General features: G+C 45.7%; 1 protein-coding gene across 8 annotated transcripts in view; it reads right to left on the bottom strand.

The window, feature by feature from the left end:
* The window catches only part of auts2a (activator of transcription and developmental regulator AUTS2 a), a 342,153-nt gene that overhangs the window by 23,465 nt on the left and 301,816 nt on the right, over positions 1 to 16,872 (bottom strand). For 7 of the 8 annotated variants that reach the window (XM_029276886.2, XM_065962928.1, XM_065962931.1 and 4 more), the window contains one exon: positions 14,398 to 14,446. In XM_029276886.2, coding sequence (XP_029132719.2) covers positions 14,398 to 14,446 — 49 coding nt within the window. Of the gene's footprint in view, positions 1 to 1,139; positions 1,342 to 14,397; positions 14,447 to 16,872 lie in introns of those variants that run through there. The other variant, XM_065962933.1, reaches the window with a different exon arrangement.

The raw sequence follows: 16,872 nt of genomic DNA, 5'->3' as shown, positions 1-16,872 counted from the left end.
AAAAGCTACAGACTTTGTGTTGATATGTCCAATGTTGCTGAGTAGAAGAGCACAGGCTTGCACTTTGGTCTGCTGGTGTCAGCTCGCAGAGAAGCTGAAACCCTGTGTGGGTAAACTTAGCTGGAGAAGCTTTCTCCCTGATCTCATCACCAAAGCCTCCTGAGAATCTACAGTCTATTAGCTCCTTACCCCCCCCCCCCCCCTTAGCTCTGAAGACTTTAACAGCATTAGCCGCTCTTAGACGGTAACACCACACTCTGTGATACCCCCCTAGAGTCTCCAGAGTGTCGGAGCACCTCACAGCAGAGTTCACAGCTCACAGGCATGCGTGTTGGACATGCTCCGGATGGGAGCTCAGGGCGTTGGGGGGCCTGACAATGATGGACGCTCCCCTGCTGGCTCTCCCAGACTGCTTCGTCATGTCAGCAGCTCTCTAAAGCTGGAGCCCAGAGAGGTGTTGGGTTACACAACCTGGACATCACCCCATCACCCCCCCGTGTGGAGGGTCTTGGACTGGAGCTGTTTTATGTTTTATTAGTGCTAGACTCCCAGGGGTGGGCTGCTGGAGAACTAAGCTAAACAGAAATAAAGGTGTGGGTTAGAGGAGGGGGATAAGTTTAGCAGGCCAACTATTCTGGCTGGGAGAGCATGATAGTCTTCCAGTGAGAATACCACTGTGTGCCCACAGCAACACAAACCACAGCTTTGACAAGTGGTGAAAGAGAGAAAAAGGCCAAGAGCCTCCCCTTTTAACATCTATGTCATGCCTGTCTCATTTGCTTCATGAATTTTAGATTACAAGTTGTGAAGGCAACGTGTGTGCAGATATAACTTCATAAAGATAAATAGCATGTGTGCGGATAGTGATGTCATGGTGCGCCCAGTTAACCAACACATAAACCCCTGACTCCCATTTAAAGATAGACCGGGTGTAACTGTGATCCTCTGTGAAATGCTAGCAATCTGTGGTAATTGGGCTTAGTAAGCCACTGAATGTTCTGAGCTCCTCTGACAGATGCTAGACCACAGAGAAGAAGCACTTACACATGTTTATAACGTGACGACGAGAGAGGAGCACACAAGGAGGAAAAGAAAAGTGACAGAGAAAGATTTGAAACTCACTCTTTCCTGTCTCCTACCTTCGCTAGGATCCATCCGAGCTCCATTCATACTCTGTCTCCTGTCTCTCCAGTCACAATGAAGCCATTTACTAACAGAGGGAAGCAGCAACAAACACTCCTCAACCCACAGTAGCTCTGATTACAGCTGCTCCTGTAATGGCTCTTAACTTGCTCAGTGTCTGGCTCTCACTGCTCACTTCTCACCCCAGCAGCATGTGGAAAATCTGCTGCCTTAGTTGGCTCCTTAGGGCCTAAATGTTTGGACACGGTCCCCCAAGCACATGAGGATGTATCTGTGGGATCACTGGCTGCGGGGTGTCCCATTTCCAGCTCCCCTTTAGAGAACAAATCTTTATATATCCCTAAGGGTGTGGGGTCAGGCTGGAGGGAGCGTAAAGGGAGAAGAGCTGGGTCAGGGACTCGATGACGGGCATGCTGGCACAGGTGACCAACAGAAGGGTTGAGTGGAAAGCCGGCCAAGAGGACCGTACTTGTCCTGCCAGGGCAGCCCTCTAGGGGACCCTCTCTGCCCGCGGCTGACAGATCCACTGCAGGTTTGGCTGTCACGCCCGGGCTCAGTGAGGCTTTGAAACAACAGCAGCGTGTAATGAGGATCCATCCAGTCCACAGCAACACTGTCACAGCGGTGTAAAACTACACCCAGAGACATCGCAGCTGTGGAGTGAGGCAGACCGTTTGACCCTCAAACATGTCACATGTACGTAAGCCAGCTGATGGGACTTCTCCCAGGGTCTGATATCTCTTCTAGTGAGGAGTGAGAAATGGTAGGAGGCCATTCTTTGTGTGTGCATGTTGTTCCCCAGAGAGACACACACACAGTGTTCAGGCTGCTGAAAAGCCCTCACTAACTTCCACGTCAGCTTGCAGCTCAGGTCCTCAGCCAGCCGTGAAACTTCTGTCACCACTTTGCAAGATCAACTGCATAGTGTCTACACAATATATGGTCAGTATGTCTATTCAGACAACATGTCCAGACTACAGTTCAAATGCTGTGTGTGTTAGAGGCTGATTGCATTAGAATGACAAGATCTGTGCACCCCAAGTGATTGTTTGTCTTACTTTTTCAACCAGGTTGCAATTAAGAAACCTGACATATTCACACAATTTAACCCCTTTTTTTTTAATCTGCAGTGTGAATCTGGAGAGACTTTAGGCCACATGTCGATGAAGAGCAACATATATGGTAATTTTTTTGGCACAGAACTGAAAGCTAGGAATCAATGCCTTTTTTCCTGTTCCCAGTAACACTATTAAAGTGTTATATTAGCAAGAAGGAGGCTAACAACAAACAGTTTGACATATTCCCAATGGTTCTACCATTTGCACCTTGGAACTTCATCACCTACGTAACCATAATGTGTGACAAAAAAAAAGGCAGCCAAGTCAACATGGTGACTTGCAGACCATAATGGAAAATTGAGATTTGAAAAAAAAAAATGCCATATGCACCTCTTCCATTGCAACTACACAACCTACAAAAGCTTAGCCTTCAAGTAAATGGGTTTCTTGCTAAATTAGGTGAGAGGTTAAATGCTTTGACCACAGGCTGGTACATGAGGAAAGTTTTAAGATGTGCTGTTATGATCTAATGTTGACTCATTTAACCCTGGCCCTAAACACAGCTCAACATCCTGCAGTTACCACAGACCAGACAGAAGTACAATGCACAGGCACCTTAACCATTACAGAGTCTAAAGAGTGCAAAATTAAACTCATGAATCAACGTTCTAACGCAGAAAAAGAAGTCCGACTACTACACCTTCAATCTCTCACTACTGAAAATGCAGGCTTTGTATCTGACGACTCAGGCATTTCATGACACACTGAGTGGCATTGCAACATGTGTTTCTTGTCAGTCACTTTGCAGCTCAGAGGAACAATAGACAATCTCCTGTTGGGCCAACAAACTTCAAACACAGACATGCCAACATCTCACTTACAGTCACATGCTCATAAAACACAAACCGGCTCATAAACACCTTCTTCTCTCTCTCTCTCTCAAACACACACACTCAAACACACACAGTAACTGTACCAGTCAACAGGTCCTTTGCCACCCAGGCTGAGGTGCAGCTTTATGTCCCCTGAATGGATCTGTTCAGTGTTGGCCTGTCCTCCATGATGCCCTGTCAGCCTGTCAGCTAAGCCCAGCGGACTGTACCAAACCAAGCAATGAGGAGGGGGTTGAGGGTGGCTGTCATCTGTTAAGTGTACAGCTGGCTCCTCTGAGGTGACAGACAGTCTTGGCTCTTTCCTTCCTTCTTTTGAGACTCTCCAATTGCATCAAGGGTTGTTGAAGTTGCTTATCCGCTGTGTCAAGTGTAGAAAAAGCCCTCTGTCTCTCTCCCTCGCTCCTGCTCTTTCGCCCCTCTCTCTCTCTCTCTCTCTCTCTCTTCAGTGTGAGAGGAATTGGCTTGCAGCAATGGGGAGAGTGACAGCTCGAGCTGACACACTGACACCAACATGATTTCACCGGGGAGAGAGGCATGGAGGGCTGGAAAGAGAAATCTGTCCCCAGAGACTCATCAGTCTGGGCCCCTTTCACTCTCTTTCAAATGGGGCCAACTGGTTTTACACACACACACACACACACACACACAAACACTCACACGCACACACGCACACACACACATACACACATAGGCTGCCTGCAAGGCTCAAATTCGATGAGTGTTAAAACCATGTTAGAAAAACTCATATTAGAAAGGTATTATCTTGAATGCAAGGATCAAATGACTGAAAATGTATTTAAATATTAATTTGCGTGTATCTTTTCTCTTCTAAAACCTTTACTGACATTTCAGAAGCAGCAGATGTGTATGTGCATGTCAAGTGCTGTCTCTTTACCCCCTCACTCAAGTTTCACTGCAGTCGGATTAGCAGGACACCCAAGGAAGAAATACAGCTGCTAATGGCTGCCTCCCTCTCCTCTTATCCCCATTTTCATTCTTTCTTCTTCCATCTTGCCTGGAAATGCTGTGTGGTCTGCCGATGTGGCGGTAAACTTAACCATCCCTCACAAGACGGGAAAAACAAGGAGATGCAACCAGGCCTCTAGTTCTTCTCAACACTCTCTCTCTCTCTACTCACAGAACTCTTTCCCGGGAAACCTCAGTGCAGCCGCATCAACATGCTTTCCAAAATAACACCACAAATTAGCTGAGAGCTGTTGGCAAGCGTCATGGTGATGAGCCGCGGCTGTGGGAGGGTTAGTGCAGGGGAGGCTGGTTGGGATTTGAACTGTTTATTTGAACTTCCCCGTCGTCCAAACAGTCAGCTGCCTCTCTGCTCCCTCATCAAGCCTCGGAGCTTAAGCGAGGATTGTTGTGTCGGTGGGGAGCGAACAACTTGATATCCCCCTTCGAGCAGCGGCTGCCCTGAGCTTGGGTTACTTCAGGGGAACAATGCAGCCTCTGTCTGCAGCCCCCTGCTCCAAGAAGACATGGGCTCAGACAGGCTCACTAGTGTCATGCATGGCCAGGGGATTCATACATCACAACACCACACTGTGCACTGACTGAGTGCAGGGTTTAGGGGGAAAAAGCTTCCAAACACGGATTCCCAGCTTTGGCTCTAAATGGCCCAGCAGAGCCCCGGTTTCTGCAACGCTAAGAGCTAAACCAGACGTGGAGCCCACACTGGCGTAACGGCCCGTTTGCTTTTGGATTGAAAGGCCTGAAAAAGCAATCCCTGATGGGATTTTGGTTTTTGTACAACAGTGTTTACAGTAAAAACCCGACACGTGGAATGAAGTGGGGATTTCTGGAACCTCGAAAATCAAACAGCCCCCTCCTGGAGAAGCTTAATCTGTAACAGATGATGACAGTCCAATGGATGTTGATGGGTTTGGACAGGCGGTTGAGAACAGCCGCCAAAGCCAGAGATGATCAACTAATGTATGGTGATGAAATGGAACATTTTGTTGCACTTTGTCTATATCACATGCAGATGCTTTAAAACTACTTTCCAGGGTAGAGAGCTTTGCATGCATGCACACATCAATAACCACAACTTTACCATTGTTTCCATCCCATAGACTTAACTAAGACAGGCCACCCAGGTTTACTGAAAGCCACCCAGGCATACGTAGAAACCCAATTTTGCATTAAACTGTATTTCTTTTATCCAAAAAAAGGCAACATACCTGACCCCCTTTTCCTCTCCAGTACCTGTTCTTTCTGTACATCACACACACTCTGCAGATGAAAACTGTTCTCTCCTTTCTATTATTGAATTGATTGTTTTGTTAAATGCAATTGTATTCTGTTGTTTTTTTTAAGTGCAGAGAGTTTAATTTAGTAACGGGTACAGCTTTGGTTTTGATCGTTCCGTCACTAACAATGAGCAAACTCAAAACGTGGCTCCCCTGCTTCTGTGAAAAAGGTTAAAAAAAACAACAACAACAACAAAGAACACGAGTTGTGTCACTTCATAAATGCATGAAGAATTCAACAGAGCAGACACATACAGGAAGAGAGGAAGAGAAAGAGGCCGAGCCAACTGGTGTGGCTCGGCCAACACATATAACCCGCTTCATGCTGCCTCCAGAATGGATCACTCTCCTTTTCTGAACTGTCTATCTTGAGATTGCATTCAACACCAGGGGGCGATGTTGCAGTAACAGCCCCATGACTATTCCACAGCTCTCCCTGTCCCTGACCCTAAGCAGCCAGTAGCCTGTGGAAATATAATGAAAGGTGGGTTGTGACAAATGAAAGCCAGGGGATGTGTGCGCCGAGCAGAAACACATGCAAAGGATCTGTGGAGCGCTGCTAACAAACCAGGATCCTGCTCTGTAGTCCTCTCTAATCTGCCCTGAGGCTCATCGGGGCTTTATTTCTGCCCTGCATATTTATGAGAATCAGAGAGGGTGAGAAGGGAAAAAAAAAAGATAACCTCTTTCTTGTGGGAGCAATTAAAGCTTTGCTTTCATCAACCCTGATCAGAGTCCCCATGCTCGCTCTGCTCTTTGAATCTCTAAAAGGCTGTGTTTACACTTTCACTTCCACTGTAGTGACCCTCTGCTCTCTGATGATGCAGGAGTGGACAGGGAAACAAGACTGGTCACTATGCTTTCCCCCCTTTTTTTAAATCAACTCCACAGCTGTAAAATGGCTTTAGATGGTGTCTGTATGCTGTATTTGTAGAGTGAGGATAAGACTGCAATGATTTACCTTGTCCCTTAAAGCTACAGTATGTAAGATTATTTCATTATAACTTTAGTTTAAATAACAACATTTTGATCATTTCATGCCACTTACAATATCAAGTTGAAATGTTCCTTTGAATAATGTTTGATACTTTATTCCCCCTCCTTTGTTTTTTTTTTTTAGTGGATCAGGTCTGAATCAAACATCCAATCAGATATAGTTTGCCAATAAGCTTCTCTGTCACTGGCTTTTGTGTTTGGGTTGCTTGGCAGCAGCCAAGATCCAAACTATCATCCTCTGACAGCTATGTGTTTATTTCTCTGGTTATGTTGCTTACGGCTACTTTGATTTCCCATTCATATTTACGATCAATCGATTCACTTAGGCGAGGTGTGAAAAAAAGCTCATTAACATTTATTTTCATCTCTGTTTCATCTCTTTGTTAAACTAGGACTGAAATGAAATGAAATGCAAAAAAAACAAACAAAAACACAACATTCATCGTCAGGATTTCAGAGATGACAGCTGTGGTCATTTCTGTGGTGGAGAAAGAAAAGCTTCGACATGATGTCAACGCCTTGCCTTGCTCAAACAATCTAACAAATGTTTAAATGCTTCAGTATGTCTCTTTGGCATCATTTTATCCGATAAACCCTCCGTGACCATATAATCCAAAATGTGTGATTCTTTAAACGTTGGGTTGTCATTCAGCACGCTCATCAGAGAGCGAATCCAGCGTCATGCTGCTCAAAGCAACACCAACACCACTGGGCTGAATCGCTTGACAGCGAACAGTAACTTCTTATCCGCTGTGTTAATCCCATCTCCTTTTTAGTACATGAGTCTGCACAGCTGCTGGGCTGTGTTTCTGGGACACGGCCCTCAAGTTATTCACCAGAACCAAAATCTGCTTATTGAATGAGGAAATGATGAGGCTGTAGTGGTTTTCTTAAAAAAACATTGAGATCTGGAGAGGCGGTGTGATGGAAAGAGCTGCAGGGGGGAAAACCTTGAGAAGGGAATAGACTGTCACACACACACACACACACACACACACACACACACACACACACACACACACACACACACACACACACACACGGAGGTGCGAGATAGAAAAGAGGATCATTCCAGACCAGCACTCCTGCTGTTATGCATGCACATATTCGCTCCCACACTCGTATGCACACACACTTCTTCGCCACCATGAGGCCTCATTAAGGCTGCTCTCGCTCCCTCTCTCTGGCAATGTCACCTCTGCCGCAGGGACCAAAGACTGACAGAGGCATAATTGGCCTGAACACACCAACAGAGCACTGGGAATGGCTGGGTTCTGGTAAGTGGTGTGTGTATGTGTTTGTGTGTGTGTGTGTGTGTGTGTGTGTGTGTGTGTGTGTGTGTGTGTGTGTTGCTCTGACCCTGTTAATGCAGCACAGTTGGCAGGAGAGTGGCTGATGTCACATTGGATCAGTGGATACTGGTGATGGTGAGAGGGGAGAGGGAGATCTCCTGGGAAGAGGGGGCTGGTGCTATCAACACCTCTGTCCTCTCCACACCCATCAATCTCCACCTGTCTGCAGCAGCTCTATCATCAACATATGTCCGTTACACAGGACAATAAAACCCTGAACAAAGGATGATGCTTGCTGTGAAAAGGACTCGGGTTATTTATTGATGACAAGACTAAGAGAACATGTTGGAATTGCTGGTACTAAATAATTGGCTTGTCATCAATCTACCAGAAAGAAAGAGCTCCATCTTAGTGTTTTCTCATTATAATTCTCAATATTGTTCTTTTAACCCCGATCCAATATTTCTGAATAAACTGAGTATACTTACAAAAATCTGTCTATTTTCCCAAGACCAACAGAAAACATGCCAGGGAGCGTTACCTCAGACCTGAGAGAAACAGACATGTACAGTATACAGTTTCTCACCAATCAGACGTTTGTCTGGCTGCTAAACCTCCACATATCTCAGTGTGGCAGACAGGGAGTGTGTGTGTGTGTGTGTGTGTGTGTGTGTGTGTGTGTGTGTGTGTGTGTGTGTGGGGGGGGGGAACTAAAGGCCTTTCACTTTGATCTCTGGAGTGCAGCCCATTTAAATGTTTGTGTTTGAGATGTAGACCTTTAATTTCAGCCTGATGTGTTCCAGGCTCTTTGGGTTTTAGCGTGGCATGTCGGATGTGGGAGTGTTTACTCAGCCCCCCCTGCTGCTCTCCTGGTGCTGAAATAAGTGCATTAAGATGGATGGATTTACTTAGTCTGTAACCTCGAGACGTGGGGAAACAAACTCTGAATGACCTCTTTGTGCAGCTGGAGGGGATGGAAGGAGACGGGCCCACACTGCTGCATGTGTGTTCACCAACAGAGCCATTCAGAAACATCTCTTTAAATCTGATCCTCCATCAACAAACTCCAACCAAGTGGGCAGCAGGTAGACCTCTGGAGATACATTCAGTATTTACCTGAGAAATGTATCCGCCAAAAGTTCCATAATTAGTCCTGATTGCATGTGTTATGACTGTAGAGGATGACAGCAGTAGGAAAACAGACATGAAGTGTGCTAGAAGTGATATAATCCAGGATGCAGAGTGGTCTGGTTATGTTGTACCAACTTGAATGATATAGTTGTTTCCAGTTTAAGAAATATTTGGGATCCCTTTAAACCAAAAGCACCAAGGAAAACTGGATCCAGGAGCTACTTTTTAAAGGATTAAAGTTTCTTACATCACATTGTTCTCTGCATTTCAAAGGCCATTTAAAGATTTGTGAAAATTAGACTGGATCAATCAAACATTTTCAGCCCCAACCTTACAGTCCCTGCACTTTTAGAAAGCATCCCCCTCCTCCAAAAAGCTAGGGAAGGGAAGGTGAGGGAATACATTTTCTGGAATATTGGAGCCCTGCAGTGTGCAAGCTGTCCTTTTCTTTGCTTCAGTTGTTTTTTTGGAGGGAAAGTCCCAAAAGTCTCCAGGACTTTATTTACCACCTGGTCCCTGCCATGGAAACACACTGAGTATCTCCTTAAGTCCCTGTCAGAGCCCACATCAGGGCAAACGAGCTGCAATCAATACCACATTGAAATGTAATTTTGAAATATGCATGGTTGCAAATGCTGCCATATTTCTCCGCCTACAGACAGACACAGTAAATGTAAGCTGCAGACATGGAGGGGGGGGGCTGGGTCATTGTTTGTAACAGCGGGGCAGTAAATCAACCGGTGCTATCCTTGATTTGTCAACCTTTGTTTGGCTGTGTCAGCACATGAGGCATGGCTGGAGCGGCCCCTTTCATGCTCATGAAATAAAGCTTCTCTCTCTGTAGTTGTAGCCATGGAGAGGAAGGGATGGAGGGGTTGGGAGGGGGGGGGGAACAGGATATTGAGCTTCCTTTCCCCCTTAGAGATGCATTAAATGCTCCTAACAGGGGACTGGTTACCAACAGAAGCACATAGAGCAGGGGGGGAACGCCTGGAGACCCAGATCCTTGTCGTATTACTCCAAACATGCAGGGCTATTGAATATCAAAAGAGCGTTTTGATTTGAATTAAGCTTGTGTTCAAGCTTAAAACAACAACAATGCTCATTTCAGGAGTTATGTCTCTGGTGGGGAGGGGGAGGACCTCTCTGTGACCTCCCGGCCTCTGGCAGGGAAAAAGACCGTCCTTGACTGCAGCCGTTCAGTGCAAAACCAAAGGCCAACAGTAGTCAGGTCATCTTTCCACTGAGCATCAGGTCAAGTTCCACAGGCAGCCCTCATTTCTTGACACACAAACCCACGCAGACGGCAGAGGTCAGCACGAGGGCAGCGCCGGCAGCCCGAGGCAGTAAACCAACACTGCTGCTGCTGTGAAAGGCCAACCTCCTCTTTCCAGTCGGCTGAATGAGTTAGGGAGCTGCCCGGGTGATTTGTGGCGTGATTGTTGCTCTCTATATCACTTGAGATTACAGCAGGTGGCGGCCCACGGCCTGGAAGTACACACAGCTCCATCTATCAGCGGTCCAGCTCTCAGAGAATGAAGCCGGAGAGAGAAAAACAAGCCCTCAGCTCCCTCCCACACACCAGTAATACGCTCACAGGCAATTTTCGCTGCCAGCAGAGCTCTCGATGACAATCCAGGGAGCTCTTCAGCTCTGATATCCGCCACAAAAGTTCACCTCCGCTTTTCTCTTTCCGCTATTTTTTTTTTTTAAACAATGCCATCAGCGCTGAAAATTACACCTTCCACATCGCACATTATTCTCTCCCCCGGTGACAGACGCACTCAAGCCCGACACACTTCACCAGCAGCACTCTTCACGCTGGCGTCAGCCCCGGGTCTCGCTGTAGCACCGCTTCATTTTCACATTAACTCCAGTAAAGCATGGTGGAATCAGCGCAGAGAAGAGAGGGAGGGGAAACTGAGAATCACTACACGGTGCACTTCAATTCACCCCCGCACCGAGGTCGGCCTCACATGGCAGACACAGCTGCAGGAAATGTTTCATGAGGGACTCCTTTCCTCAATACTTTTACCAAATGAACTCTTACTTCATATCTCAAGTGCTCTTAAACTAAAAAAAAAACCTAGTGAGTTGTTTCTAATTGTGACCATGGTTGAAAATGTTTCTGCAGGTGAGAGGCAGTTCAGAATGCTTGAAGCACACTCGTACAGTGTCTTAAATAAGTTGTCATCTGCCTCCAGCTTGTCCTTGTGTTGGATATTATTGGGGATGCATGTAATTAAATGTTCAGAGTACAACTCAGATCTAGTGTCTACAGATTAACTGATGCATCCCACGGATGTTTGCTTTTTGGACTGCTCTTGTTTAAATACTTTATTTTAATTGCATGTCAAATACTCAACAAAATCTAGTTTTGCTGCAATCCACTCCACAACAGAATACAACGTGTTTACATACACAAATACCCATGCATTTGTAATTCGTACACATTTAAGATACTAAACTCAAAGTCAAACTCAAACTCAAACTCTTTTGGAGATTCTTAAATGCTTAAAGCTAAGAACAAGAAACAAAATGTTTTAAGGTCCAAATTTAAATGTTAATGTAACTCAGTAAAATGTGGAAAAGTTTAAGGGTTTTGAATACTTATGCAACACACTGTAATCTACTTCTTTTCAGCGTTATTCATTCTGGCTTCTTCTTTTGTCTAGTATCTTTTCTTTACTAAATAGATCCCATCTTTAGAGGCGCAAACCAGACTCAACAGTTGCACAACCGATGAGCAGATTTCCCGGCCCACTCTTGATAAATGGCACTGCGGAGCTTCTTAAATGTCATCCAGCATTATCTTAATCTTGCTGCAGGGGCTATGCTTCACAAACAATGCACAGTGATCTTATTCTCCGCTCTCCGATGAGCTGGCTGAGCCTCTGTGATGGCTTGAGGATTGACAATATCATAAAGGACGGGAATGTAACTGTGTGACAAGATATTACTGCCTTGGGACACGGCTTTAATCATTTGATAGATCTGTCTGCAGGCCTTTGTGGTGACACTCTGTGCTGGTTTGTCATCATCGGTATCTGTGCAGCCCGCCACTTCAATCTGCTCCCTGGACAGCAGTCCCAGACTTAATCAGGCTTGGTTACCGATTTCCACCCACGGCAACTTACAAACAGCTTCAACTCTAAACAAGCTGTTTATTGGGGTTGCCTACAGACTGAAGAGCATCTTTTAGATCAGTGTGTTTTCTCCTGCAGAGCAAATGAATCAGGTGAGCTAGCTGACACCTGCAGGCACATCGACAATCACAGTAATTAGAGCTAACATATAATGACTCTTAGTTAATGAAATCCAATGCTGAGCAAACTGAGCCCACAGTGAGCAAGAGGGAGAGAGAGAGAGAAAACAGCATTGCGAGCAGGGAGTGATGGTGACTTTAAGCTTCACATTAGACGACCGAGCACAGTTGACACCGACGGCCCCCCGAGTTGAAGCTGACACAAAGATGGGAAGAAAACAAATCAACGTCTGCAAACACAAAGGCCACTTTCTCATCAGTAGATTTTCTTTTTCAGAATGCAGCGTAGGCCTCGGGCAGTAAGAGAAAGAGAAAAAAGCAGTGTGGCTTTTGAGGGAGCATGAAAAATACACTGTAATTATTGAGTAGGTGAGAAGGCAGTGAGATTAAAAGATGAGGGACCAGCACTGAGGCTTCAAAGAGACCTGACGTTGCCCTGGGCTGATTTTCAGTCTTGCTGCAGAGAAAAAAGCCAACAGTCAGTCATTACTAAAGCTGCACAGCAGCTGAATTACAATGGCCTCCTCCATGCTCTGTGGTTTCAACGCATATTCATGTTTTACCTTTGTCAAAGTCAGTATCATTGAGAACAGTGGCACAGAGTCTTCAATAGGATTAATATATGCTGTGTAATAAAGTGTCAAACTATCGGGTACTTTTTTAGTTGTGTGTCAACATGGTCTAACTTGTGCACCAACTACTTTTTTCAGTGTTTGATTCGGGCTTGCATTTTTGAAACAGTTTGATCGGTTTTCAGTAGAAAGAGTATTATAGAGGCTTTCCTCCAATGACTTTATCTTAAAGTGAGGGTTAAATTGTATTCTGACACCACAGTCAATAGATCTCAACAGTTGAAAACATTTAATTATTATGTGCAAGTTGCTCTGCAGCATCACGTTTAGATTTGTTTACTTCTGCGGACAGTCGTCAGAACTAGTCCTTCAGTGCAGAACTCAATAAGCTAGCCACTGCTTTGTTTCTTGTGCTGAAGCTAAATGAGCTTTTTATTTGTGCCAACAAGAGAGTGCACAAACCGTCAAACAAGTGGACTCTTTCTGCACCTGCCTCTCTGCAAATATTGACACACATCGCCCCACAAACGAGCCTCTCTCAGCACGTTTGCTGGAGCGGTCTCCACAAAGGTTTGGTTGTATGAGAGTAATGGTAATCTCCTCCAACAAAACCGCAACCAACTCTTTTAATCTTAACAACGCCCTCTATAAAAATACCAGAGGTCCTTGCTCTCCCAGCACCTGGATTCTTTCACTCGCTCTTTGCAGCGGCGGCAGGCATTAGCATATGGCAGGAGAGGAGGAGGGGACCGAGGTGGTAAAAAGAAGCCGTATTTAAATGGGAATGAGGACCAAAAGAGAGAGAGAGTAGACTATCATGGAGCAGAGCAAGAAAGCATATTTTGTGTACTGTTTCCCCAGTCAGGTCCTTTCACAGAGGACGATAGAGGGGGGGCCCCTCTGTTGATTTAGGCTGCACAAAAGGGGCCTTAATCCTTTCAAGGGAACCAAATCAGTCCACAGAGGAGCACGTTCAAAAGGAAACCTCCCTGTCAAGCACGGCCATTGAGCCTCCCCAATGGACGCCACAAATCAAGCCCTGGAGGGAATCAAAGGCCAGAATGTGGGAAATGTGTTTAAAGATCTACACGGAGGAAAAGTGCAGGGTTGAGTGGTGGTGGTGGGGGGGCTACCATCAGCAATAGGCCCCACTTTCTGATACAGCCCTGGAGGGGTCATAACCCCGGTCTCAGAGCCTCCCTCCAGCCCTGCGTGGAAACTCCCCCCATTACAGAGGAATGTCCATTCACGCAGGGCACCTCCATTATCCCTGAGCCGCAGAAAGTGGGTCTGCTTTTAACAGCAAATTAGTGACTTGATAATGAGGTCACATGTGGTGTTGGCACACTGAGGCCATAAACAGACTGACTTCATCCCTCTCCTCCTCCTCCTCTGGCTGCAGTGCAACTTCTGGTGGATCTCAGCACAAAGGGTCATCAAAAGAGCATCTCATCTGACTCTACATCCATGTGAAGACAAAAGACTACTCCACCTTTTGGAGATTTACTTCATACGCCAGGATTTCACAAGATATGATCACAAGAGAGATACATCGTGAAAAAAGGGTGGTACTGTATTTCATATCCCTGCACCTTTGCCAAACTTGACCAGGCATCACCCACCAGTGATGCTGAGTTTTTTTTACATCATCATGAACACATATGACAGAAGCTGCAACAGGCCAACGCAGAACAATTTGTACATGGTAATAACACCGGGGGAATGGAAATGCACCTGCACCATTATATTACATTTCAACGCAGTAGAAGAAGATAACAGTGTTTACCTTTAACTGCAGCTGTGCTGAAGAATTTCTCTGAGGTGGCATCGGAAACCTGGAGAGAAAAAAAGAGAACTGAATGAGAAAAATATCACAAACAGAAATGCACGAAAAACTGACTGTAATATCCTTATCTATCAGTCTGCCCAGGCCTTCTCCTGTGTTGTTGTTATTCCTGTTATTTCTGCTCGATAAGAAGACATTTGTGTGTTTTGGTAAACTGTTGGCTATCACCAAACAGTCCTTTTAGCATGAACCTGAACTCTGCATTGTTTAATGTATTATCTGATTGTTATACAGGCTTCATCTTTGACCGTTTGCACAATATCTCTGCTCTCAGTTTTAACAACCTCCAAGGTCTAATTAAAACCCACTGAAGCCAGAGGACATATCCAGTGTCATGTTCAAATTATCTCCAGTATTACTCTGGGAACCTGAGCATCATGATCAACACCACCAACACCGGATACCAAACTGAAACAAAACAAGCGGGTCTGCATTGTCCGACCACTTGATGGCACTGTTGCTCCGTGAAAATAACAACCATCCTCTCCCCAAAGCTCTCCCCGGCAGAGCACCACCAGCGTCACTGGGTGAGAATCAAATGTGCAAACACAATTACATTTAAAAGGCTAAAAAAGCTGTAAATATGAAGTCAGGGGTTAATACTGTCTTAACCAGTACAACTGGGTGAATTATTAGTGTTTTACTAAAACTAACTATAGGAAGGAAAGCAACGTTCAAGGCACATGACAGGCAGACAGGTTTCCCTGAATAAAATAATTTCTGGATAACTGGCTTTGTTAGTCCACCACCTCGGATTGAATTCATGCAAAATTGCAAAAAACAAAGTACAATTGAAAGCATTTACACGTTTACAGCAGGGTCCTGTGTCCTTATAAGATAAAATAACGACAGGAATATTTAATATCTGCGTCCAGTGACAGCTTAGTTGTGTGCGACTCATGCCTTTTTCTCGACATTTGTCTGCTGCTTAGAAGAAGCAAACAAAATCTAAATTAAAAAATCTGCAAATATGGCAAATAAACATGAATGGATTTATGATTATCCGATATGAAAGCCCTTTGTGAATGAGGTATGCAATCTCAAGTGCAACACTGGCAGAATGTAAACAATGAAATCTGCAGAATAAATGACAGCAGGAGAGGCAGCATTTAAATAATAACACACACACACACACACACACACACACACACACACACACACACACAAATCATACAAATTCCTTTCGGGCCATTTGGCACACACACACACACACACACACACACACACACACACACACACACACACACAATGAAATATTAGATTATAGGCGGCTTAAAGCCAGCGCGCATACCTTCGATGTGGCAAGGTTAGCAAGGAGGCAGATAAGTCAGGATATTACTTTCTCGGTCTGGTAATAATGGTCTCGTTTCACATTCTGCTTTTCGCGTCATATAATCCAAACAAAGAGGCGGCGAAGTCTACTCCGTGTAAATTGAGTACAGCCATGCAGAGAGAAAAAGAAGAAGAAGAAGCCTTTCCAAGAAAATAAAAAAGCCCAAAGCCGTTCACAAAGCTACTGCGCCTTTTGGACAAAGGGAACCATGTGTCTCGCCGAGTGGAGCTTCTGCAACAGCACTGAGGTGACGAGAGGAGGAAAAAAAAATCCCGTGATCCAGCTTTCTCTCCCTGTTTTGACACGATGTAGTTTTATTCTCCTCTCGGAAATATCCGTGAGAGGTAGCAAACAGGATCCGGGAGGGTTTGAGTGTCGGTGCGCAGAGATGGGCTGCGTCCTACGGAACAAACCGATCCAACAAAGCGCACCGCCAGGTTCCTCTGTAGAGTACAGGAGACGGACGGAATCACAAGAAGTGAGCAATAAAATTCACAAGGTATAAGCCCGTTGTCGCTGCGCGTTCAGCTGCAAAGCCTGACTGCCGCGCGCTCTCTGGGATCCAGGTCGTGGGCACACAAGAGCCTCTCCCCATCCGCTCCCCAAGCAGCAGACAAACTCCCATTCATCCAGCGACTGACTGCTGAGCGCTTCTGCCGCTGCCGCTGCTGCCTTCACGCTCGGGTCCTCCCACTTCCTGATTTCCAGGCTGACTTGAATTCAACCTCAGTCGTGCTCCTTCAGTAGAAAAACACATTCGTGGTTGTTCGGGCTTCCGAAAATGCTTCGAGCTCGGTTGCAGAGGTGCACATCAGCGCTTTACCTTTTGCGTAAATGGCGCGCAAAAGGGGGAGACAGCGGCGCAGCGCGGCTTGATAAGAAGGGAAAGAAAGAGAGCGAGAGAGAGAGAGAGAGAGAGAGAACAAGAGGGAAGAGGAGAAAGCAGAGGAGGGAGGGGAGAGCTGAGGCAGAATGATATTCTTTCTTTCACTCAGCAGCACTGAGTGAGATGATGTCAGCCCCTAATGAATTTCCCAGTAGGGTGCTGCTGCCGTGAGGGGAGGAAAAACAAAACGCTCCTT

This window comes from Labrus bergylta, chromosome 14, assembly GCF_963930695.1.
Source record: "Labrus bergylta chromosome 14, fLabBer1.1, whole genome shotgun sequence".
NCBI lineage: Eukaryota > Metazoa > Chordata > Actinopteri > Labriformes > Labridae > Labrus > Labrus bergylta.
This window is presented reverse-complemented; position numbering and strand designations above follow the sequence as displayed.